We start from the raw sequence: 25,953 nt of genomic DNA, 5'->3' as shown, positions 1-25,953 counted from the left end.
TCCTTTGCAGCTCATGCACACAACTGGCTTGGCACCGGGGGAAACAGAAAGAAGTTAGCATGGCTTTCTTCCCCTATGGAGTAATAAAGAGGATATGCCTTAGTCCCCACAGAAACCCAAGAAACCTTCATGAAAGCAAAGATAAACTTAGTAAGAGGAACAGAAACATATTTATCTACCATTTGCTTAATGTAATGTGCTGGATGAATGTTAACTGAAAAGGCATAGACTGAGGGTGCACTTATGGTCACCATCATTGCACAGACCAGTCCTAAATTCTGAAGCAAAATTCCTGAGCCCAATGCTGCCTAGATAGGACTAGAAATCATATGTCTTAATCAACAGTATATTGTGTTTTAGAAAATTAACTACAAAGAAGAAAATTCAGTGTTGAGCAGAAGAGGCGGTGGTGGCAGTGTAGCTTTCTACAGGCTTATCATTTGTCTTTTCTTCTTCCTTTCCTAAAGTAAGGCAAGATCTTAAATGTATTCCATAATTATGTATATATTTATTCACTGATACAGGTTATGTGCATAAAGTAAAACAGTGTTCTGAATTGCCTCTTTCTATAGAAGTTGAGTGTGCTGACATTGACACACAACAAAAGCATTAAAATGACAAAAATGTCTAACACAACCACAGTAATTGACAATCTGTACAGCAACAGGCAAAGATGTACTCTCTGTTTCTTTACTTAGATGGAGGTTCTGTTGAAATGGGAGGTATTTCCGAGTAAATGCATTTATGTTTATGGTGCAAGGGCTGATTCATCCCACAAGCATTCTAAATCAGGAGATGAATTTGAAATTCAAAAATCTGTGGGAGGTTTCAGGTTGAAAGCTCTCCACAAATGTGTGATAGCATGTACGAGAGCAAAGATTTTCTATTCTCTCTGAATACAGGGCATGTAGGATTGTGACTCATTTGGTAGGAAGAACAGCTTCTCCTAAAAAAAAGTAGCAGTTTTACACAAATAATTTTGGATACTATAAATGGGCAAGCATACTGATGTTAAAAACTGGAAACTAATTACACAAAAATATTTTTGATAAATATTCTGCATACCCTTTTGAAATGAGAGTTCTTTTAGGACCTTGCACTTTTTCAAATTCCCTCTCAGTATCTATAGAAGGTATAAGGGCCAGAACGATATATTTTTGCAATTAATTTCCTTAAGATAATGTTAGAAGCATCAGGTTCTTTAAAATATAGATGAATTCCAAGGTGAGCCGGCTAGCAGATGTTATTAATGGCATATGATTTATTGTGACATGAAATCTGAGCCGAAACCATATGATTAGCTGAGCTTTTTATAAATTATAATTGCCAACTGCTGAAAATATGCAGCCAGACCCTAATAAACCAGCCTCACCATTAGAGTCTAGAAATTCAGCATTTGCTAAGTGTTCAATGGCTCCTGCCATTTGTCTTGGGAGGCACTTAGAGTGCCCTTGGCTGTGGAAGCTAGACCTGAACTACATCTTTGATACAGCATAATTTTTGAGAGAAGCTTTTTAGAGTTTTACAATTATCACATAGGCATTTATTATAGGATATACTGCAATATGGAAAGTGCTAGATTACAAGTAGCACGTTCACAAGATACTGAGGACCTTATATCCTTTCAACTACAGTTTCAGCTATGTCAGGAAACTCAAAACCTGCCACCAGTACACCTACTTGCTCTTCTTCAAAATCATGGAATCATTTATATATTGGACCCAGAATCACATCTGGAAAAGCACGATGTTGCCTATAAAAGAGTATTTAGTCCTTCCTTCCTCCCCCTAGACCAAAAATAAATGATACAGAAACCAATAGGTGAAAACACAACAGAACAGCTTTACAAAATACATGCAGTATGCAGACATCAAGAAACAAATATAAATGCAAACCTGTAAACTCACACAATACTTTCTCATTTACCCTAAAATTATCTCTTTGTTTCTTCAAATATCTCACTATTTATTTATCCATATGTCACCTTTCTATGTAAAACATATTGCAATACATTATTCTGGAGCTTGCCAAGGTAAAAATGATACTGGGTAAATCCTGATTCTGACACTCAGTCCACCTAGTATCAAACCCTCAATCTTCTTTCAAATCAGCTTCAATCTCTGATTATAGACAACCATTCATTCATTCAGAGCATCCATTGCTTCACCCATAAGTAATGTGAAGGAGAGACAGATGTTATCTATATATTGAAGGCACAATTCCTCAAAACCTCTTGATGACCTCCCTCCCCCAACAATTTCATGTAAATGTTAAATGCTTCAAAAACAAGAAAGAACATTGTAGCATCTCATAGACCAGATGCTGTGGTATGGAAGGTCTCAGCATTAGCTTCTGAAACATGCTTGTCAGGCAGAGCAGAACCATCAAGCCTTCTATTTCCATCCCAACCATGTGATGCAGAAGGATTCTGCGGCTGATAATGCTGACAGGTCCAAAGGAACAAGCAGGATTGCACTCCTATTGTTTAGTGGAGGTCATCAGACTGGGTGACCAAAGTCATCCCCACTCCAAATTGGAATGAAAAGCAAACTGGTTAAGTATGTAGTTAATCTTTATCCCACAATGGCTACTGGATTGGTCTGTTATTTGCTGGGTCTTCGTAGAAACAGGGATTTTTTCTAGGAATGGTTTGACCACTGCCTCCTTCAAGAAGGCAGGGAAATAGAAGGATCCAGTGTCCTTTGAGGACCACGTTCCATCATTTTACAAATACTGCATAAAACTGCCAGTCTGGGTTCATCGTTTCATGTTTTTCAGATACAAAATGAGCAAATATTATTCTAAACAATAAACCATTCTGGCATATAAAATGCTTGACTTTCAAGACCAGCATGATAGCAATGATGATGCCCTATGTGGTATTTGAAGATCCCTAAGCTGCCACTTTGCCATTAGGCACTGTAGAACTCTTGTTAAACAGCTGCAGCTGTGAATCCTTATGTTTTGCTTCCACTCACATACTTGTGTGCTGACAGGAGCCCCCTTTATACTCATCATAAGTAAGATGAACCAAATGCTGTTTTACAAATATAGGCTTCTTTCCATTGGGAAACACAGGGGGAAATCTGCAAAATGAAACTCTGCACGTTCCATGTGGTTCTTAGCATTTCATGTGGACTGTTGTTCCCCTCCCCCCCTCCCCACATACACACATCTTTGGAGGACTAAACACATGTAACACACACTTTCTCATTTAATGGGAGGGGAGAATTGCATAATGGAAACTTGTGATTTTAAAAATGATGAACTAGCATACCAGTGTCTACTGTTGGTCACTGCTATCAAGGTGAATGAAACTAGCAAGATGGAATTATTTCAATAATGGAGGATTCCCAGCATTTATGTTTGTGTATTTTAAAGTGTACATTTAACAGAAAAAACTAATGACAATCTCTATACAGAAGTTGAGTCAAAGAGATTGTAAATACTGCCTTTAATAAATAATAATAACGAAATATTATTAAATAATAACTGTGCTTATATACTGCTCTTCTAGACAGCCTCAGAGCAGTGAACAAAGTCAATGTTATCATTACCACCACAATACAGCTGGGGAGCTGGGGCTGAGAGGAGTGGCTTGCCCAAGACCATCTGCCGAGCTCATGGCTGTAGTGTGAATCCAACCAGCAGAGTGCTGATTTACAACCCAACCATTTAACCACTATGCTACAGCAGGTCTCTAAGGATTGTGTGAGAAGGGAAAACTTGGAAATGGAAACAGGAACAGATCCAGTGTGCTTTGAGGACTACATTCTGTCCTTGTGCTATTGATTATTGCCACCATACTGCATAAAAACTGTCTGTCGGGCCATTTTTCCAGGTTTCCCTCCTAATGTACCCTGACCTGGATAGCCCAGGTAAGCCTGATCTTGTCCGATCTCAGAAGCTAAGCAGGCTTGGCCTTGGTTAGTAATTGGATGGGAGACCTCCAGAGAAGACCAGGGTTGCAGAGATAGGCAGTGGCAAACCACCTCTGTTAGTCTCTTGCCATGAAAACCCCACCAGGGTTGCCATAAATCAGCTATGACTTGAAGGCATTCTTCACCACCACTCCTAATGTAAATCAAATATTAAATGAGAACACAAAAGAAGTAGATACAAATCTAAATAATTAATTTCTCTTCCCCCCCCCAACAAAATCTTGTGCATCTTTAAAGAGGTATAAACTTGAATTATTGTTCTCTTGTTGCTCTTCATAATGACCACCATTTTGTTTTGTTTTGCAAGAATGTGTGGCATTAGAACATAAAAACATAAGAACCACTTTGCTGGATTAGGCCAGTTGACCATCTAAGTCCAATACACTTCATCACACAGCAGCCAATCAGAAGCCCTGGAGGGTCAACTTACAGGCCTAGAGGCCAAGGTTTTCCCCAATGGTGCCTCCTAGTATTGGTATCTAGAGGTAGCTGCCTCTTTATATTGAGGTTCCCTTTACTTACCATGGCTGGTGGCCCTCTATGAATCTGTCTAATCCATTTTAAAGTAATCTACACCTGTGGCCATTATTACATCAACAATTTAATTATTCACTGAGTAAAGAAGTATTTCCTTTTGACTGTCCTAAATCTACTACCCACCAACTTCATTGGGCACCCCTAGTTCTATTATTATTATCACATTCATTTAGGGACTCACCCATGCATCCCTTTGATATTTGGAAAACATTTTATTTTAGATGAATGAAAGCCTGACTACTTCATAAACCCAGAGCTTGGCTACATAATCCGAGCTCAAAGCACAGACGTAAGATACTTATCTCACTACAAATGTTAATTTTTGCTCCAATCAAGCTGCATTGTAACACTGTACGTTTACATCCTGGCTCCTTTCTTTGTTTCATCCCTCACACTTCCTTACTGGGATATAAAAGCTCAGGGATCTCTACTCCTTCTTGTATCTGAAGAAGGGAGCTTTGACTCACAAAACATTATATCCTAAAAATCTTGTTGGTCTCAAAGGTGTCACTAGACTGAAAGCCTGCTGCATGAAAAGCAGATGCTCTTCCACTGAGTCATGTGTCCTTTTCCACATGCAAAGATTTGTTCCAGGAAAATGAGGAACAAAATTGAAATGAAATGTGACTATTGGCCATCACTCACTTTAATATAAGGTGCAATGATGCTATAGCTACTGATAGCATTGAATTTTCATTACACCTTGTCATTGCATATGCACCTCTGTCACCTGAAAATAGCTCATTCATGCTATAAAAGAGGTAAGTGGGTAGGGTAGGGTAGGGTAGGGTAGGGGAAAGAAAGAAAGAAAGAAAGAAAGAAAGAAAGAAAGAAAGAAAGAAAGAAAGAAAGAAAGAAAGAAAGAAAGAAAACGTGCTCTTACCTGCTGTTGAACTTCTCTGGATGTTTTTCTCGCATGATGTGAAACCTGTGAGCAATTGAAGCATCCTGGAAGAAAATGTTTAACAAATATGTTATTTTAGAGACTCACAAAATATAAAATATTACAAAGCTGCTATCCATCTCCATCTTTAGATCCATAAATAAGAGAAATATTCTTCAATCATAATTTCTTTATGGAAGTTAATACTTGGCCAAACTTTGCCTTTCTCTGCTACACACTTTTTTCACATTTTTGCAGTTCATTAAAGAGTAAGATGCTGGCTAGATTTGGATTTAAAAAGCCTCTAACAATGGTGTAGTACATGGAATTCATTTTATAGATGGTTCATAGGGATATTGTCCTACAGTTCTTTTTATATAACGAAATTGCCATTGTTTCAGAACTGAGAAGCAGAACAATCATATTCTTCAAATTATTTGAACAAAGCCATTTAGACATCTTTATATTTAAGGTGTTGGTAAGAGACCGGAATTCTCCTACCAGGAGGATATTTTTCGGGAAAAGAATCAATGTTCAGTACAAATGAAGGGCAAGGTGTTACACATGCTACATTCATTTTTAAAGAGCAGCACATGGTAAAGTTCACTGTTCATTAATATCTCCTATTAGTATTTCCAGAAAAAGAATTTTTACATTACCCGCTTAAAACTTAGTTTGAGAAACTTAGTGGATTTGGAAGACATTTTTGTTTTTGATCATCATCAGACAAGAACCTTATTCACACTATATGATAGTCAAGTCAAGTCGTTTATTATTACAGTCTGTGACCAGTACATATAAAACCGTTTGCAAATCAGTTTAAAAATAATTGAGACTGGATACAGGGGAAGAACGATGAATAGATATAAGAGTAAGAAAAATAAGATCATCATAAATTAGTTGTTTAAAAGGTTAAAATACATTGTCTGCCTTATGCGATTTACGTTGCTTGTAGACCTTGGCACAGAACCTTGCTACTTGACGTGTTGTCTGGTGATTCCGATCAGACAAAAGATGATCAAGTTTGATTTTATTTGAACTTCCAGGGAATCTTTCTACTAATGGACTGATGGTTTCCGCTCTAATTTTACTATGAATTGGGCAGTTAAAGAAGATGTGCTCCACTGAGTCAATTTCTCTTAGGGGACAGGAGCAAAGCCTAAGAGCGTAAGGGTCAGCTTTAAACTTTCCTTCCAGAACGGCAAAGGGTAGAGTTGAACTTCTAGCTAAAGTAAATGCCCTTCTGGAGTTACTGGATTCAAGAAAGTAAAAACAGGCTGCAGGAGCGGCAATATATTTAGTAGTATCTGAAGAAATAAAACCTGGTGCTCTAAGTAAATCTGTTTGACTTTCAATGTCTGTCACTCTCTGCTTAATGAGTGATTTTGCCCGGTCTAATCCCATGACTAGCAAACTTTGAGGGGAAAGACCCAATTTTCCCAGGGATTTCAGAGTCGCCTTTTGCCAATTAGATTGAAATTTGTCTTGGAATAACAGAGGGAGCAGACCTTGCGGGTTGAGATGTCCTGACAGCCATTTGAAAATTGAAAGGATGGTGATTCTGGCCTCTACCCTTAACATTCCTGTTTCCAGTCTAACCCATGAGTTAGGCATGCATTTGGGCACTTGTAATAGGGCTCTAAGGAATTTGGACTGCACTCTCTCAAGTTGAGAGAAAGAGGAGGATGGCAGCCAAAAGAAAGATCTGTATACTAATTGGGCCAATGGTTTGGCTTTAAACAATCTGAGTGCAGCCGGTACATAATGCCCCCCTTGTGATCGATAGTATTTCAGTATACTGTTTGCTGTTTTTTCTCCCACATCAGCAACAAAACTGCTGTGTGTTGTTTTGGTACCTGAGGCTTGCAAAACTACACCCAAATATTTGAAGCTGGTAACTTGTTCTAACTGATGCCCCTGAAGCTCCCATCGTCTGATATTTGGATTTTTACCGAAAGCCAGGATCTTAGTTTTTGGTAATTAATTAGAAGGTGTTCAGTATCACAGAATTCGGAGAATTTTTTTAGGGCTCGTTTCAGCCCTATGGGGGTCCTAGAAAGTAATACAGCATCATCTGCATAGAGCAGTGCATGAATGTGCCTATTTGCTAATTTGGGAGGGTGCAATCCAGGGTCATTCAAAAGGTTTACCAAATTGTTGATGTAGAAGATAAACAGAAAGGGGGCTAGAAGGCACCCCTGCCTGACTCCCTTGTAAGTTTGAATCACTATATGATATTACTCTGAATATTGATTCTAATAAATATTATTTTAGGGTGGCATGGAATAAAGAGATGGGAACAATACTGATACCTTAAAATAACAGTCTGAGAGTTAATTGAACCACATAAAAATAAGGCAAGAATAGGAGAAGGGTATAGGTACATATTGTTTTATGTCAACTCCAGCCACAGGAAATACTCACAATATCTTCTCTAATAATTACAACATCAGTAGGTTTCCTTTCCTCTCTTCCCTTAAATCCACCTGTACCCCAGCACCAACCATTAAAAAAATCCCATTAGCCATAATTAGCCATGCTTGCAACCTGATTACACCATAGGTCATCTAGTGAGACCCTACCTCGGTTTCTCTACCACTAGAGTCTTGGTTGGTATCCAGTATGCACTCTCTCGCCCCTGTTCTTGCCTAAGAGTCCTTCCTCTCTTATAGCTAGAATTATCTTTGTTTTCAGAGCACTGAAAACAGGTGAAGACTGAGACTTCAGAATCTGAAGAATGGACATTTTATGCTGATTTTGCTATTCCTATTGTTATTTTTAGTATTGTTACTATTTCATGCATATTAGTAGCTTATTCATTTATTTGTACTTTATAGCTGACAGACAGACAGATATCAGACATCCTATTTCATATGAATCCTATTCCAAGTCTACGTCTGGCTGCTTGTTGAGTATAATAAAACATGTAATCTAACATTTCTGATTTTTTGACATTTAGTATAGATTTCTTGACTTGTTCCCATATGCTTCCTAGTTCTGCGGTTTTGAGCCCTATAATGGTCTGGTTTCTCTTTCATTTTATACCTAGCACAAGATCAGCCTCTCAGTATGCACAATAGCTCAGGATTTCTCAATAGCTATTCAACCTTCCCCTTCTAGTTGCCACCTTCTGTTGTAGATATTGGTTTCTCCTTGCTCTGTGTATGTATTTCATTGCTGTCCAAATTTGGGAGATAGTTATCTACTAGATCCTTGCATACATCATTTGCTAGCTTTTGCTTAGGCGCTACACTGGCTGAACCACTTACAAATGAATTTTTACTATGCATTTCATAGAATCATAGAGTTGGAAGGGGCCATACAGACCATCTAGTCCAACCCCCTGCCCAGTGCAGGATCAGCCTAAAGCATCTCTGACAAGTATTCATTCAGCCTCTTCTTGAAAACTGCCAGTGAAGGGGAGCTCACCACCTCCCTAGGCAGCTGATTCCACCTTTGAACTACTCTGACCGTGAAAAAGTTTTTCCTAATATCCAGCCGGTACCTTTGTGCATGTAGTTTTAGCCCATTTCTTCGTGTCCTACCCTCTGCTGCCAACTGGAACAGCTCTTTGCCCTCCTCCAAATGACAGCCTTTCAAATATTTAAAGAGAGCCATCATGTCCCCCCTCAACCTCCTCTTCTCCAAACTAAACATTCCCAAGGCCCTCAGCCTTTCCTCGTAGGGCTCAGTCTCCAGACCCCTGATCATTCTTGTCGCTCTCCTCTGCACCCTCTCGATTTTGTCCACATCCTTTTTGAAGTGAGGCCCCCAGAACTGCACACAATACTCCAGGTGTGGCTTGACCAAGGCAGTATAGAGAGGGGCTATGACCTCCTGCAATTTCGACGCTATGGCCCCTTTGATACAACCCAGCTGCACAACATTTGTGCACCTGTGTTGAATTGTTACTGACTTTATTCAAATACTCTTTAACATCTGCTGTAATAGGCTTGTGAGAGTTTCAACTTCTCAAAAGAAGGTTTCTTCTCCTCAAAAGATTATCTTTCTTCTGTTGGGGGGTGAGGAATAGGAGGCAGCTATTCCAAAAATGGAAGATACATGTGACTATAAACAGATTTATAGGGGCTATACACATTCAGCAATTGTATAATATCACAAGGTAAGGCATCAGTGTCCTATTAAGTTTTTTAAAAAATTATACACATTGCTCAAAGTATATGGCACTTGACATAGTAAAACAAGCTAAACAAACTATTTATTGCTCCCCTTCGATTACAGATGAATAAGTAAGGAAAACAACTAAAGACATGCAAATCTACTTTAAAAAGCACTGTGAACCAATTAATGCCCACTCAGAGTGGTTTACAAAGTGCATTGTTATTACCCTCATGACAATCACCCTGTGAGGTAGATGGGGCTGAGAGAGCTCTGAAAGAGCTGTGACTGACTCAGGCAGAGGAATGGTTAGTGCAGAGCTCTCTCAGCCCCATCTACCTCACAGGGCACACCAAAGATCAAAGCAGTACTTTTCTTGCCATATGCAAACCCCCTCCTCCCCTCTCCCATCCAGCGAAAGAAGGTGGCAGGAAGCTTTGAAATTTGCACTTTTCTTGGCATGCAAAAGAAAACGGCAAGAAAAGTGCTGCTCTGAGCTTCTTGCGCCACTGGATGGGAGAGGAGGGTACTCCCTCCTCCTCTCTCCCATCTGGGGAAAGAAGGTGGCAGGAAGCTTTGAAAGCAGCATTTTTCTTGCTGTTTACAAGCAGCAAGAAAAGTGCTGCCGCTGCTGCCGCTCTATACAAAGCTTTCCGAACTGTTACAAAGAGCTTCAGAAAGCTTTGCTTCGGTATTTCCGCATCAGCTCAGCAATGCTGGGGCTGATTTGGGAATACCAGATCTACCCGAATTGGGCCCGGTTTGGGTTAAAAACTTGAATTGGAAACCCCAAGTGCACATCCCTAGTGGTAACAACAACACCAACATGTTTATATACCACTATATGCTACTATTCTAAACAGATTAGTGCTGCACTCAGAGTGGTGAATAAAGTCACTGTATTATTATCTCCTTAATACAACTGGGGAGCTGAGGTTGAGAGGAGTGGCTTATACTGAGCTCATGACAGTAGTAGGATTTGATCCAGCACAAGGCTGACTGGCAGTCCAAGTGTTTAACCACTATGGTACAGCAGCTCTGACCACTGCATTCCTTACCGTGGTAAGCCATGCTTTTCTTTCTTCTATACCCAACTATATGTATGGAAGTGTATTATCTGAGTCGACTATTTATGGTGGCTTCTCAAGGCTCTCATCAAACTACTAAGGAGAGCTGCAATTTATTTTTGGGCATATAAATGAAATGCAGAACAGGGATAGAGGGTGAAGGTTTAAAATTCATCTCATCTAAACTAAGTTGTGAAAAAGTATTTGCATTTTTAATACAGGTAGTTTAATCCACAGTATTGATTTGCATGCATCTTCCTGTTGAAATACTTTTCTGGATTTGTGTTTTGACTGAATAATTTAGATAGGCAAAAATATTTTCCAGTGAGTGAATGTACAGCTTATCATATTCAAAAGAGACACTAATTGTTTTGGTCATCTTATGCCTGTGGAAGGGTTTGAAGCGATTGTTTTTTTAAGTAGGCAGGTTTGATTACAACCTATAAATGAGATAATTCTCAGTACTTCAACACATTTTTCAAAATATATTCACAAAAATGCATTCACACCTTTCCTAAATTCTCAGAACAACAACAACAACAACAACAACAACAACAACAACTCTGTTTATATGCCACTCCTCTAGATAGATTAGTGCCCCACTCAGAGCAGTGAACAAAGTCAGTGTTAAAATTATCCCAACAATACAGCTGGAGAGTTGAGGCTGAGAGGAGCAGCTTACCCAAGGCCACCTGCTGAGCACATGGCTGCTCTTATCTGAAAGTCCAACAGTATCTATTGCCTAAGCAGCAGTGAGATAGGAATGACTGGCTTCAGGGTCCTTCACAGGAGCTAAGAAGATAAACTGTTAAGATCACCCTCTAAAACAAGGGCTGGTGCCTGCAAATCACTAACAGTACTTCTTCAAGATTGAAGAACATTCTAGAGCCATTAGAGAGGGCAATCAAACCCTCTTTCATTTTGATAACGTAAGGCCATCTTTGGTAACAGATTGACAAAGTGACTCTTCTCAAGCCACATGACCAAAAGCTGCAGCAACTGGATTAAAAATATCTCCAGGTCTCTCAAATCTAGTTAGTGTCCCCCAAACAACTGCCTTGGCCACTATGCTGATGAACCTAAGATTAGACCAAACTGAATCAACAAGATTATTCTTTAAAATCCTCTCTTCCCTTACATGCTTTCTTTTTTCTCCTTTCTTTGGGAATCGAGGGCCACCAGACTTACCTGGAGACAGGTTGCCGACATGGGGAGGAGGAGAGGAGTGGAGCACGGCAGCCATCATGTCAGAGGGCCCGCCCAACTTTCCCGAGTGAGCCCGGGGGCCAGTAACATTCAAATCCCCAGCCTCCTATCAGAAATGGTCAGGGATGCCCAGGAGGGCAAATAGCTTCAAAATCCCTGGCCACCCTATCAGAAGTGGCCAGAGGTTGAGCAGCTTTGGAGGGTGGGGCCTGGCTCCAGACCTTGAGGGAGCAGTTTTCACTCAGGTCTGGCAGTTGGGTATATAAGTAGCTGCTGCTTCTGCTGCTCTTCACTTCGGCTCTCAGCAGCAAAGGGATCCGAGCGCTGAGGGTGAAAAGAAGAGCAAAGAGCCATAAGCGGTGAAGGTCAACACTGGTGGGGCAGCGTGAAAGCCAAAGGCAAGAGGCTGAGCTGAGCCTCACAGCTGGCTAACGCAGCAACAGTGCTCTGCCCTGGGACCCAAAGAAGAGCGCCTGAAGAAATGGGTGCATGAGGTCTGAGCTGAGCCTCATCTGGGTGGCGCTCCAGCAGCAGACTGCAGGAGCAGGCAGGATTGCGGGCTGGGAGCACAAGGTCTGAGCTGAGTCTCATGCCCCAAGCACCAACAGAAGCAGCAGCAGGGGCATCAACCTTCTTCCTGGGCCACTGCAACAGCAGGTGGCTACTTTCTTTTTCTTTCCTACTCAGGAGGGGGTTCCTAGAGAGCGTCCCTGGGGGGTATGGCCCCTTCAAAGAGGGCAGGGGTGCTCACTTCCAGGGCCTGGGTGGCAAGCAAGGCAGCAGGGGGATCAGGCATCCCCCAAAAGTGAGCCAATAAAACTCCCCCCTTTTCCATGAGGGGAGCCAGAGCATGGGGGTGGTGCAGGCAGCATATCCTGAGAGGGGCTGGCACCTCACCAATCATTTGGAGACTGTGCTCCGGGCCTGGGCGCTAGCGGAGGACCTTGCGGCCATGGATTATGATGAGGCCTTTCGCAAGAGGGCCTCCCATAATACCAGGGCCATATGGGATCTCAACAACCAGAAGTTGTGGCTCTGGTTGGTGGGGCTTCACATGAAGGGTAAGGCTGAAGGTTCTCAGGGAGGGTGATGGTCATTCCGCCGGGATAAGCCAAAGGGGTTATGCTGGGAATACAATCAGGGCAGATGTCAGAGGCCAAAATGTCGCTTCAAGGATAATTGTGATGTCTGTGGGGGCCCCTATTCCCGCCCTTCTTGCCCATGTGGTGCATTGCTCCTCCAGCCCTTTCAAGGGGGCCAATCCTACAGCAGCAGTTCCCATTAAGGATGGAGGATCTGGCGCAAACCACTTCCCAAGCCTCTGATGGCAGTAACTAGTCTTGGTACGGGGGTATTGGCATTGGGTCAAACCTCTATTAAGCTCCAGGCTCTGCTTCCCCTCCTTTCTCGCTATCTCAATAAACAGGCTGCTCGTTACCTTTGGGAAGGTTTCTCCCAGGGGTTTCGTATTCCGTTAGTAGGCCCCTGAGTAGCCACCACCTCTGGCAACCTTAAATCTGCCAAGGAGCTGCCTGAAGAGGTGGCTGCTAAGTTAGCCAAGGAGGTAGCGGCTGGATGCATCACTGGCCCATTTGTTCACCCCCCATACCTAACTTGAGGGTCTCTCTGCTGGGGGTGGTCCCAAAGAAAGTCCCAGGGGAATATAGGCTTATTCACCATCTTTCATACCCACGGGGGATATTCATCAATGAGTCTGTCCTCCCTAAGTTATGCTCAGTAAGGAATGCCTCCTTTGACCACGCAGTACACTTGGTTCACTCCTGTAGTCCCGGGGCCCTCATGGCTAAATGTGACATGCAGTCAGCCTTTCAGCTGCTGCCCATCCATCCCCTCGATCATTGCCTGCTGGGTTTTATGTTTCAGAGCAAATGGTATGTAGACAAGGCCATGCCCATGGGGTGCTCTATGGCCTGTGCTGCCTTTGAGACCTTCAGCACATTCATTGAATGGGCTGCCAAGGAGCATGTGGGTTCCCCCCCCCATTATGCACTACCTAGATGATTTTCTGTTCATGGCCCCCTCTGGTAGCTTGGCTTGTGCTGACCATCTCCGCTCCTTACAGGCCCTGGCCAAGAAATTGGGGATTCCACTTGCCCAGGAGAAGACGAAGGGCATGGCCTCCCATCTCACTTACCTCGGAATCAAGCTAGATTCCGTGGTGGGGTTGTCCTGGCTCCCCTTGGATAAGCTAACCCTCCTCTGGGAGCTCATTGATTTGGCTCCGTCTTGCAAAAACTGTACTGTGAGAGAACCACAGTCCATCATCGGCCACCTTAACTTCACCTGCAGGGTGGTTTCTCCCAGGCAGGCCTTTTGCGCTTGTTTTTCCAAGGCTTGCAGGGGGGCTTTCTCCCCCCACCACATCCCCCTCACCAAGGGCATCAAGAACAAACTCTGGGTCTGGCTTGATTTCCTATCTGGTTACAATGGGGTTTCCTTATGGCAGGTCCCTTTAGAGCTTGGACCTGAATTACAAGTCCACTCTGACGCTGCAGGCAGCCTCAGTTTTGGGTCTTTCTTTAGGAAACCCTGGTGCACGCAGCATTGGCCTTCCTCCTGTCAGAGCCAGGGATTCTCAGGGACCTCACCTTTCTGGAGCTGTTCCATATCCTGGTCGCTGTGGCAAATTTGGGGGGGGGGGTCACTTGCAGGATAGGGGGTTCTTTTTTGGTGTGACAACCTAGCCTCGGTCAGTGTTATAAACAAGCAGTCCTCTCGCTCTGAGCAGGTCAGGCGTCTAATTCACCATTTCATATTAATATGTCTTGCTGCTAATATCACCTTCTCAGTCCATCATGTAGCAGGTGTGGATAACAGCATTGTGGACACCTTGTCTTGATTCCAGATGGAGAGGTTCTTTGCCTTGGCACCAGAGGCTCGTCACCCCCCCGACCCGTTCTCAGAGGACCTTTGGCTGATTGGCAGGACACGATAATGCAGGGAATACTGAGCTCACTGGCCTCATTTACCCTGCAGGCCTATTCGGCAGCACTCACATGCCTTCTAACCTTTTAAGCAGGTGCAGTGGGTTGGGACCCCTGGCCTGTGTCGCAGGCCATGGTGCTGCGCTATCTGGCCCATTTGCGTGGACTGGGCCTGGTGCCAAGGACCATGTGAAGGGACCTCATTGCCATTTCATTCTTCTGCAAGGCCCAAGGTTTCCCTGACTCATGTGCATGCTTCACCGCTTGCAGGGTGTGAGTGGCCAATTTTCATACCCCTACAGTCTGGGTTTGAGTTTCTCGCCATGCCTCCTTCCCTTGACTCACTCTCAGAGGCAATCAAGGGCCACCAGACTTACCTGGGGCTAGACTGCTGACATGGGGAGGGGGAGAGGAGTGGAGAACGGCAGCCATCATGTCAGAGGGCCCGCCTGGCTTTTCCCTGGGCAGGCCCAGGGGCCAGTAACATTCAAATGCCCAGCCTCCTATCTGGGGATACCTAGGAGGGCCAATAGCTTCAAAATCGCTGGCCGCTCTATCAGAAGCATCCTGGCATTGAGCAGCTTAGGGGCGGAGCCTAGCTCTGGACCTTGAAGGAGCAGGTTTCACTCACGTCCAGCAGCTGGGTATATAAGTAGCTGCTGCCTCTGCAGTTCTTCACTTCAGCTCTCGGCAGTGAAATCCCACTCACCTCTCCCCTTTTGCTTGGTTTTACTGATCTTCTTTCTCATTATGTCACAATTTTGTCAGCAGTTTTGCATTGGATCAGATCCCTTTTGGGGGAGGCAGGGCCTGCGTGCCCAGTCTCTCTGTTAAGGGCTCTCCCATAAGAAATCTTGGGAGTGAGTTATGGAGGTGCATGTCCAGCTTGGGGGCTGCTGGGACATACTCATTCTCAGGTGGCAGGGGAATCTCGCAGAGTTATACACCCACACGATCTCCCCCTTAATGTCACTCCTTGGTTTCCCTCCTCAGCTGTGGTCTGGGGGGGGAGGGTCATTGGCTGGTAGGCAGGTCAGCCAATGCGTTGTTGGAGATCTGATCCACATGCATTGCCAATGCTCCTTTCTGCTGAGTTCAATAAAGTTGTGGCCAATTTTCATTCCAGCTGCAGTCTGGGTCTGAGTGGCCAATTTTCATACCCACTACAATCTGGGTTAGTTTGTCGCCGTGCCTCCTTCCCTCTGCTCACTCTCAGCTCTAAGCAGCAAACTTTCTCTCAAGTCAGTCCTTAGCCCTTTCCTCCCTCTCTGGTTGTTTTCCAAATGGTTCTCTCTACTCATCTTCACCAAACAAATCCACTAAGGATTTGTTTCTTTTTCCTTCACAGCTCTCCTACCTTTCCTTCTCTCTGTAGTTTTCCCATTTATTTCCCTGGCTAGCCCCCCATTAAATCCCCATCCTTTGCACTTCTATCCCCCCTTCCATTCTCCAATCTACACTGTTTCCTTGAACAGCCTTCATTACAGAATCCCACTTCAACGGCTCCTCTTACAGCCATCATTCTATACCCCAACCAATCTGCTTTCTTTCTCCTCGAAGAGCCAGCACTATTAGCAGCTTTAGTTTTTTTTAGCAAAAATATATCCTGCTTTTCTGCCCTCATGAGAGCCAGCAAGGCGGCTCCCTTCCACCATTTATTAAGCAATCCTGCTCTATCCCCCTGGCCCTTACACCTTATCTATATCTGGTTGGCATCATCAAATATTCTTTTATAAATAATTTGTTGGGCTGTTTATAGCTAGGTATTTCTGTTTATACAGTTAACACTTTTTATTATATGAATTGCCAGTAAAGTTTTGTTTTCTACTTGTTTCCTATGCTTTGGTATCAATAAAATTGAATTTGCTTTCAGAACCATCTCCTTTTCCTTTCTAAAACGTATCTCCCTCAAACATACTTGTTTATACATAGATTTAAAGACACCATACCTGGATCAAATATGCACTTGTGAATGTGCACTCATGTATAAATGAATATTCCCTTACTGGGTGGTAATGGGGGAGGAGTGAGGCAGATTCAATAATCAATGCCTGATTTACTTCCTATGGTGAAAAACAAAAGCTTTGCAGCCAGGGAGACAATAGGCGGTCACCTGCAAAATCACCAAACTTTCAGTGGGTGGTGCTAAATGAACAAAACCAATATCTTCTTTAATATAAAAAACGTGAAGTAATACTGTCCAGTTGTCAGATTGTATATACTGCGGTTAAACTCCTAGCCCATCCACAACAATATGGCACAGTCAGCCAAGGCTCCCTGCATTTTGCTGTATCTAAAACTTCCCCTTCACTTCCCTACTTATTGTTAACCATGGTTTAGACATATTACCATCACTAACCATGGTTTCCTTCATAAAGCAAAAGCTGAAGCCACAATCTGTTCACAAGGAAGCCAGGTTAACGTTAACTATGATTAGTGCCAGTGTATTCTGGTTAATATCAAGGAAAGGAAGGAGGAATGTGCCATAGAGGGGAAAGAAGAAAACAGAACATGTATTTCTAAGGCTGGATTCCATTTTCCAAACCAATATTTTCAGGTAGCTGGAAGTATCTTCCACTTGACCATGCTGATTGTTGGCTTTAAGCAGTCATTTATTTTGGCTTTATAGTCATTTTAATTTTCTCCATCACATCACCTATCCTGTTGCATTGATTAATGAAATGTTATGTAAACCACTTTGCATGCTCAAAGTGCTATATAATATTAATAGCCATGTAGAGTTTCAATTATGATAACAAAGTGGAATGCTATCAACACAAATAATTTATAATAGACATACTCTTAACACGATGTTATTGTTTTTATGTGACAGGCCTGGCCTATAAATATACACAATTTGTGGAATATAGATCTAAAATTTAGATATCAAGGTTGTTTGTGAATAATGTATATAGCAATTTTAGTGCTCAAATAGCTTTGCAATCTATTTTTTTAAAAAAAACTCAAATCAACTCCGTGAGGTAGATCACTATTATTATCAGCATTCAGAAGGGGAACTGAGGCAGGCAAATGATTATGAAGGTATATTTCTCTGGCCTCCAATCAGTCTCATTCAAATGGTAGTGTGGATGTCTTGTACACATAGAGCAGTTGCCACCAGTGTACAAGGATATTTTCTGTGCAACTGAAGGTATGTGTATGTGTATGTGAAGATATGTGTATACGTGATTTGTTTATTTTAAATGGCATCCTGTTAATTAGAGTTTCTACATGGAATGCTGAAAATTACTATCAGATTCATGCATAACCTCATTCCCTGACATTGTTTGTTTTGCTCCTTCTCCAGGGGCAGCCATTTTGTGGTTGTGCCCACCACCCTGTATCAAAGTTCCAAAGGTGCCCTCAGGCTCTAAAAAGGTTGGAGACTCTTGATTTACACTTATTTTACTGGTGTGTTTAGGTTCTTTCCAGTAGTTTGATTTCATCTCCCTGGTTTCTGTATGCTATAAAATGCTACTTTAACAAAATACTTTTATTTTGTGAATGCTCCAGCGGCCATGTGCCTATGAATGCATAATATAAATGAAATAAAGAAGAGAATCTTGTGCAGAGAGAATTTTTTGAGATGATGGGGAAGACTTCAGGACCAGTTTCTTACACTCTTATGAGGAATGCTGAAGCTAAAGGTCACTGCATCATGTAATGGAGAGGTACAGGAGTGGAATCTACTGCCAATGTTCCCTTCCAGAGATCTAAGGAAGCAGATACATTGAAGAGATCTTTTTGAACTATATAGTGACTTGAGCAAGAATGCAAGAACCTCCTGAAATTAAGTGATTTCTTTCTATTGGACAACTGCTGGACAATTTTCTTAAGGAAGTCGTTTAATCCCAGAGGGCAGGACTAATCCTCAAATATCAGCTGTAATCACAGTAAATATTTTTTTCAAGTGCAGTGCTTTCAAACAAGCACAATCTTCTCCTATTTATTAATTTATTTAATTTATATGCTTCCTTTCTCTCCAAAGCAGGACTAAAATGACTTACATCATTTTCCTATCCTCCATTTTATTTTCACAGCAACCTTGTGAGGTAGGTTAAGCTGAGAGTATATAACTGGCCCAAGGTCACCCAGCAAGCTTCCATGGCATATTAGGAATTTTGAACCTGAGTCTACCAGATCCTCTCCCACATTCTAACCACTATAGCTGTAAATGTTCTTTAATCCCGGAAGGAAAGGATGCACAGAGATTCAATCATACTATATAAAAGCCGAGCTGTATTGGTGATGACTCACTTTTTATCCCTGCACAGGCACACTGAGGAGCCTGCGGTTGCACCTGCACCAGGATAAAAAGTGAGTAGTTGGCATGGCGCAGAGACCCTGTAGGGCTGCTGCAGGGTATTGGTAGGTCCATGCCGGGCCTCCATGCCACATGCAGCAGGCCTCTGAGGGGCTGTGGAGCCAGCAGGAAAACCATACCAGGGAAGCAGGGCAGCTGCAGGGCCTTGGAATTGCTATTTGTATTTCTTTTCACAACAAGTTCTGTTGCTAGTGAACTATAAATCATTTCCCAGAATGTCACAAATTGTCTGTTCAATGGGAAACTAACAATGCAATTATGGCACAGGCTTCTTAGATATAAGAATGGTATTGGGTGAATAGATTCTCCAACTTAATGTGAAATATCCTTGCAAAAGGTTGTAAATGATCCTACACAGAAGGACATCTTGAAGACAAGAATCTTGCAAGGATGTAAAAATCAGTGCAAATAATTTTTTCCACCAAGGTATGTCACAGAAAGGGCTGAAATGAATGCAGAAACAGAGGTTAAGCAAAAATGCATTTTTCATCTCTTTATTATCTAAAAAAACCCAGCCAGCTTTTCCACACAATATCAGCCAGTTCTCCTGCTCTTTACAGTCCCCATTCCAGTTGACTTTTGTACATCCAACTCCCAAGATCCAAAACATAACCACTCTTCACTTTCTCAACAGTGGGAAAACTCGCTGGATCCTACCCAATATTAGTTCACTACCTTTGAAGTGAATGCCATTAAATTATGGTAAATGTCCCTTTAAAAATCATGGTACACTGCCTACTGCCTTTTACAGCAATTTAACTATTGTAGCACAGTCTGAAACTTGTTGATGGAAATTTTAGCAAGCTTCCATTTATGTATTTTTGAAAGAATAATGAAATCTGTTGAGCAATTCAAGATTACAATTTCAGCATTTGAAACCTACACAGAGTAATTCAAACAAATGTTATGACATTTAAGATAATGAAACTCTTCATTAATGCCAGAGTGTCCAACTTCACGTATTAGAAGTCAACAGATGTCCAAATACTGAAATGCCAAAAGAAAGTTAGTGCTTATTTTGATTAATATGCCGAATCAGTCCATGGTGTCTCTTTAAAGCTGGCATGCATTACTTCAAAACATCTATTCAAAATCCATTCTAGGAAACATAGCCAGACAAAGTGTTCCCAAGACAAAAGGAAAACAATAAAGCACTGTATAACCCTTTTAGCAGTGTGAGCTGCATATTATCGACAGACCATTCATTGCAATCAGCAAATGATTAATTGCAAACTTGTTACTAACAGAGCAATCCTAAGCAGAGTTACACCGGTCTAAGCCCATTGAAATGAATGGGCTTAGACTGGTGTAACTCTGCTTAGGATTGCACTGTAAATTGACCACCAAAAAAAAAAAAATGACAGGCTTCAGTGTACTGTTAAAGAGAGGGAAAAAAACTTCTAAGAATTGGAGACTTCTTGTAGTGAATTAAATTCAAATCAATATTCTTGTTGACTGCACAGTGGCATAATTACTTCCTTAAATAGCATAGGTACCCATTATTGAAGACATTTAAATTAATATTTAACTTAAATGTATTTTCCATCTACTGAATCAGCATTTTTAACTTCAACTCTCAGAATTAAATAGTCTGCTTATTATCAACTGCAAGAGCTATAGGTTTTTTTCTAATATCATTCAGTTCAAGAGGAATAACTTATCTACCAACATTTAAAGTCCAAGAAACCATACAGAGATATTTAATTAATTTAATGCAATTTGATGAGTGGGTGGATGTGTTTGGCTACGATTATGCTAATAAAGTTAGTTGGATTAATGTTCTATGCAGGTTTTATTGTTATTCTATTAAGTCCTTATTCAGCAATTTACATAGTATAGTCATCAGTTAGCATTATATTCAATACAATGATTGCACCAGAGACAGACTCTCCTAGGGTAGAACTATAGGATTTCCTCTGTTTGTCATATCATGGGCAGCAGAGAATAGGTGGCAGAAAGCACATGTACTTAACTATCCCCCCCTATCCAGATTTTCCTTTCCAAGTCCTCCCCTGGCCTCTTGTCAAACTTGATTTGCAAACACACCTCACATCTCAGTTTTTAAATTAGTCATCAGCAGCTGCCTCGGGATGGGTGGGTTGGATATGGACTGGGCTATGACACCAATGGAAGGGAAGAGAAAATCTGTATGCCCCCAGCAGGGCTCAGAGAGAAAGTATTAATGCCATACGCAATATAGCCTCAGTATGACTTGCACCCCAGCCTCTGGTTACCAATTACAACTGTTTGAATGATGCATTAGCAGATCTTCAAGAATCTAATCTAGTCTGGCTCTCAGTCCAGACTCACAAAACTATGGATGCAATCCACAAAGGTCTATGCAGCATAAGCCGTGATTGTTTACATATGAATGATCAGATTCAAAAGATACAACAGGACATTCAAAGAAGGTTACTTGAATGATGCCACCCTGAGTTTCTGTATGTCCGTCATGTTGCTGCTCTACTCATCTTGAAATGCCTTCCTGGATTTTTTGTTTGTTTATAGAATCTTTTTTTGTGATTATTCCTTTTGCCTAGTAAGATGCATCAGGCCAGACTACTTTTGGGGCTTAGGCATTACCATGTTGAAACCAGTCTGTCAGTCTGTTCATCTTTATTAAAATCCTATTGGGATTCACTCTCTTCTGGTGGTGTCTCTAGAAAAATTAATTCAGGAGAATGAAAGGTAAAAAGGAATATTAGAGCACAAGGAGAGAGAGAGAGAGAGAGAGAGAGAGAGAGAGAGAGAGAGAGAGAGAGAGAGAGTGTTCATTCTTTGACTACTGGTTCCATGTCAGACATCTGTTAAGTGTGCAGATTAGGATTGTGCACTTTAAAATTTCAGAAACGCCATAACAACTAGTATCCTGAAATGTTGGGAGCATTCATACTTTTGGAGGAATCTGTTTCAGGTCATTTTTTCAGGCATTTGGAGACCTGGCCTTCCACCACTGTTTTCAATGAGTGGAAGGCCTGGCCTCTGGAGGTCTATTACCCTTTGATGATAGTAGAACTTTAAAGTTACCACAAGGTAAAACACTGTGGCAGAACTGGCATCAGGACCCAACTTGGGGGTGCACTCTCTGTCCTTGCTGCTCCTGCTGCTAGGATGGACATTTAGATATGGAAAACAAGCATATTTATTTAAAACTGGTGCTGAACCAATTTTTTTTTATTTACCCCCTAAGTACCCCCCTTTTAGCAATATTCAGGGGGCATGAAGTCATGCTAGAAGTCTCACAGGAGAAAAGAATGAATGATTATGAAAGGGCACCAAGCAGCTGACCAGATCTGTCCATGTGGTCACATCAGTAAGGAAAAAGATCTTGCTTTGCCCTAATTCTGAACTGAAAAGAAAAAGAGAATGCATTGGTTCAGCTGCTGAGAGATTCAGAATAAAGGCTTCATAACGTGGCCAAATCTGATCAGCAACCAGGTACAATGATGTCATCAGTCTGGCCATGTGATTTCTGCTTGGCTGGAGTCATGTAATCACCAAGAAAAAGCTACTGTTAAAAAAATTGCTATCAGTGCAAAAAACAGAGAGTGGCATCTAATAAGGGCAGAAACCAATGATGAATGGGCATTTGCCTTTCTGTGCCTAAAATATCCCCCCCCCCCCCGCCCACAGCCTCCAAAGTCTAACCGAATTCTCTTCAAAACAATTTGCATAATCTCAGAAATTACTCTACTGTGACTGGCAATACATTTTTAATGCTGTTGTGCTGCCTTCCTGGTCAGATTTGCACAGTAGCAGAAAATGTTTCGGAGAGGTGCAAGTTCATGGCAGGCTCCACTATGGAAGAGGCACATTGTTCTTTCAGTTTTAAAAGTGGGTTAATTCTTGGGCTGTTGGAGCTGCTGCCACAAACCTTCAAATGCAGCATGCAGTTCTCTCCGATATGCACATGTAGCTAATTTCTAACAAGATTTAAACACAAAGCTGAGATACTTTTAATTCATACATGTCCTCTAGTAATAATCTGGTAGAATTAAGGACACAGAGCCAACAAAACAAGTCTCCCTCAATATATAACATTGAAAACCACACCAAATAATTTGGTGAGGTGGACAAGTATTCATTTCCTTATTTACCAGTGTATCAGACTAACTTATGTAATTCAAGTGTTTAATAAAGTGTTTGCCCTGACCTGGATAGCCCAGCTGAGCCTGATCTCATCAGATCTCAGAAGCTAAGCATGGTCGGCCTTCGTTAGTAATTGTATGGGAGACCTTCAGCGAACACCAGGGCTGCAAAGGCAGGCAATGGCACACCACCTCTGATAAGTCTCTTGCCATGAAGACCCCTCCAGGGGTGGCCATAAGTCAGCTATGACTTGAGGGCACCACACGCACAATAAAGTGTTTAATAAAGTTTTGTCATCACTGTGTTTTAGAATTGCAGGGCTAGCTCCAGGGGTGGGAGTTGGGCAGGAACTGAGAAGACACCGAGACCACAGATGGTGTTAAAAGGCCACAACTTTATTGATTACAGCTTACAGGAGCCTTGGAGCACCACGGGGCATGGATCCCAAAATCAGCTGGCCCGCCTTGCCTCCTCATGGGGATGACAGTGAATGGGATTTCACTTGAGCATACTCCTCTGTGTGGTTCCCCTGTCATCTAGGAGCGAGCATTTCATGTGAGCTGGGCTTGTCCCTGTCCTGCATCGCCCCTAAGGTCCCTTAAAGGGACCCCCAGCTATTGGGAAATAGTGCACACAGGCTGTGTTTCCCGCCAAAAAGGATCTATGCCCAACGCCAAAACCGCCACCCCAAGTTGAGACAAAGTAAAACAGCAACCAAGAAATAACCCATGACAATGCAAACCTCACAAAGTACCTTCCTGACAAGACAGACTATTCTCCCCTGAAACAATAGTGGACAAGTGAGATGCCAGCCACATGCAACTGAACGCGATGCCTGGACAGCTCCCCCTAATAAGCCCATCTATTGGACCTGAGTAGAAACTACGCAACTCAGGTCTGCCAGCCAGGCCCGCCCCCCAGAATGGCCAGTTGGCCCTGGATTGGCTGACTGGACAGCTCAAGGAAGCTGCCTGGGTCCAAGCCGCAGCTACCGGAGCCTCAGCCCTGAGCTCCTCACCATGCAGCCCACAAAGTGGTCTCCCTAGTGAGGTGGCAGGCCAGGGTTTCTTGCCTGCACATAGGACATTTATCAATAGTAGCTAAATGATGTTATTTACCTGTGGACCTTTCTTCTGGGGAAAGTACTGATACCAAGGCTTAATTTACTACAGTGCAACCCCATTAACTGACTTTAACAGCAAGGCTGAATCCTGTGATGAAATAAGAAAGACTATCTAACTTTACTGTCCTAAGCAAGTTTACACCATTCTGAGCCCACTGAGTTAAATTGGCTTGGAAGTGTGTAACTCTGTTTAGGATTCCATTGTAAGTGTGTAGGTACTGAGGCCAAGCTTGTAAAATCACACTCAAGATTAAAGTCCAGGACTTCCATAGGGCATGGGTACAAGTTTAAGACTCTGCTATGTCATTTCTAAGAAACTGAGCACCAACTGACCTTATCACACATCACATTTCCCCACACAAATCCACAGAAGTAACAGCAGTATAATTCTTTAAAACACTAGAATGCGTTATCTCAACTGAAAGATTATGGTACGGAGTTATATTTGAAATCTAAATGCAAATTTTGACACGTATCCATTTAATGAGGGGCTGAAACATAATATACTATGTTGTAGGAGACGCAAAAACAGTCTTATCATAAAATAGCATGAATTGGGCACAATAGCAACAAGAGTTTTGTAACCAAGTCTTGATAGACATAGTATTTTCTACTCAATATTTTTTCCACAGAATCCTCTTATAATTCTGATATGTAAACCAACAAACTGACATGCCATGTATATTGAGTAGCCTCTCTGGATTCCAGCTGGCTTGGCTGTATGCCTTTCTAATGGTAATGAAGTCACACAGCTGCTAGGACAATCAGCTGGAGCTCAGATCATCCAAAGCTGAATGGAGAGCTACTGACTGGCTTCTTATCAGGAACCATTTAAGTTGGTCTTAACAAAACTGTAAGGTTAGATAGGTTTTCATGGTTACAGCAAAGTGGCTTTTAAAAATGAACTTTGCCAAACTTAGAAAAACCACTTGGTTTTTGCTCACAAATGTGACTGTGCTAAATTGACACATAAGCAGATCCTCTTTCAAAAGAAAGTGAAAAACAAACTTCTATTCATTTGAATGAGACAACACAGACCAGTCCCCTAATGTTTAACGGGATCTTTGAAGAATAGAGCTATTCACAATTTTTCATGAATAAAACGCTTGGGATATAGGGGAAGAGGGGGTGCTGTTACATACCTAACTACCATCATTTTTAAAGCTCAATTTGTATATGCAAAAATTGAAGCACTGTGGATGAGAAACTGCATACTCAGTAAGCAGTTTTACATATAAACAGTTTTTAAAATAAATTTTAAATGGTCAACCCCCCACCACTAAAAATATTTTCATTTTTAATATCCACAGTAGAGTTTACTTATTTTAAATTTACCCTACTTTTCTTACAGACATTTAATGAATTTCTATGCAAACGCATTTCATAAAACGTTGTATTTATGACTTATGAATGTTTGCGGCCTACAAGGAACATCACTTCTTTTGACATTCAGCTAACACTATAGACAATGGGGTGGATCCTACTCCTATCCTACCACTCCACTGAGCAAGGTCTGAAGCCTTCCTCTAGCCTAATTAGCATTGAAAGAAGAGTCACTTAAGTTGGAGGAAAACTCCTTAGGATGCAGGAAGTCTGCTTAGAGGATGGCAGGATCCACCCTATTACATCATAACCTGGTTATGTTTGTTAGAAAACTGGCCTTGAAATATGCTTTCAAATTTGCTGCCCACTAGTCTGGACTAGACAGGGGTACAGACA

At 42.0% G+C, this 25,953-nt stretch overlaps 1 protein-coding gene across 7 annotated transcripts in view; it reads right to left on the bottom strand.

Annotated features, from left to right (window-relative positions):
- Nucleotides 1-25,953, bottom strand: part of DGKB (diacylglycerol kinase beta) — a 327,502-nt gene that overhangs the window by 158,732 nt on the left and 142,817 nt on the right. For all 7 annotated transcript variants that reach the window (XM_054991403.1, XM_054991404.1, XM_054991407.1 and 4 more), the window contains one exon: nucleotides 5,362-5,426. In XM_054991403.1, coding sequence (XP_054847378.1) covers nucleotides 5,362-5,426 — 65 coding nt within the window. The remainder of the gene's footprint in view (nucleotides 1-5,361; nucleotides 5,427-25,953) is intronic.

Source organism: Eublepharis macularius, chromosome 11 (genome assembly GCF_028583425.1).
Source record: "Eublepharis macularius isolate TG4126 chromosome 11, MPM_Emac_v1.0, whole genome shotgun sequence".
Taxonomy (NCBI): domain Eukaryota; kingdom Metazoa; phylum Chordata; class Lepidosauria; order Squamata; family Eublepharidae; genus Eublepharis; species Eublepharis macularius.
The sequence above is the reverse complement of the archived record's forward strand: the minus strand, read 5'-3'. Positions and strand labels throughout refer to the sequence as shown.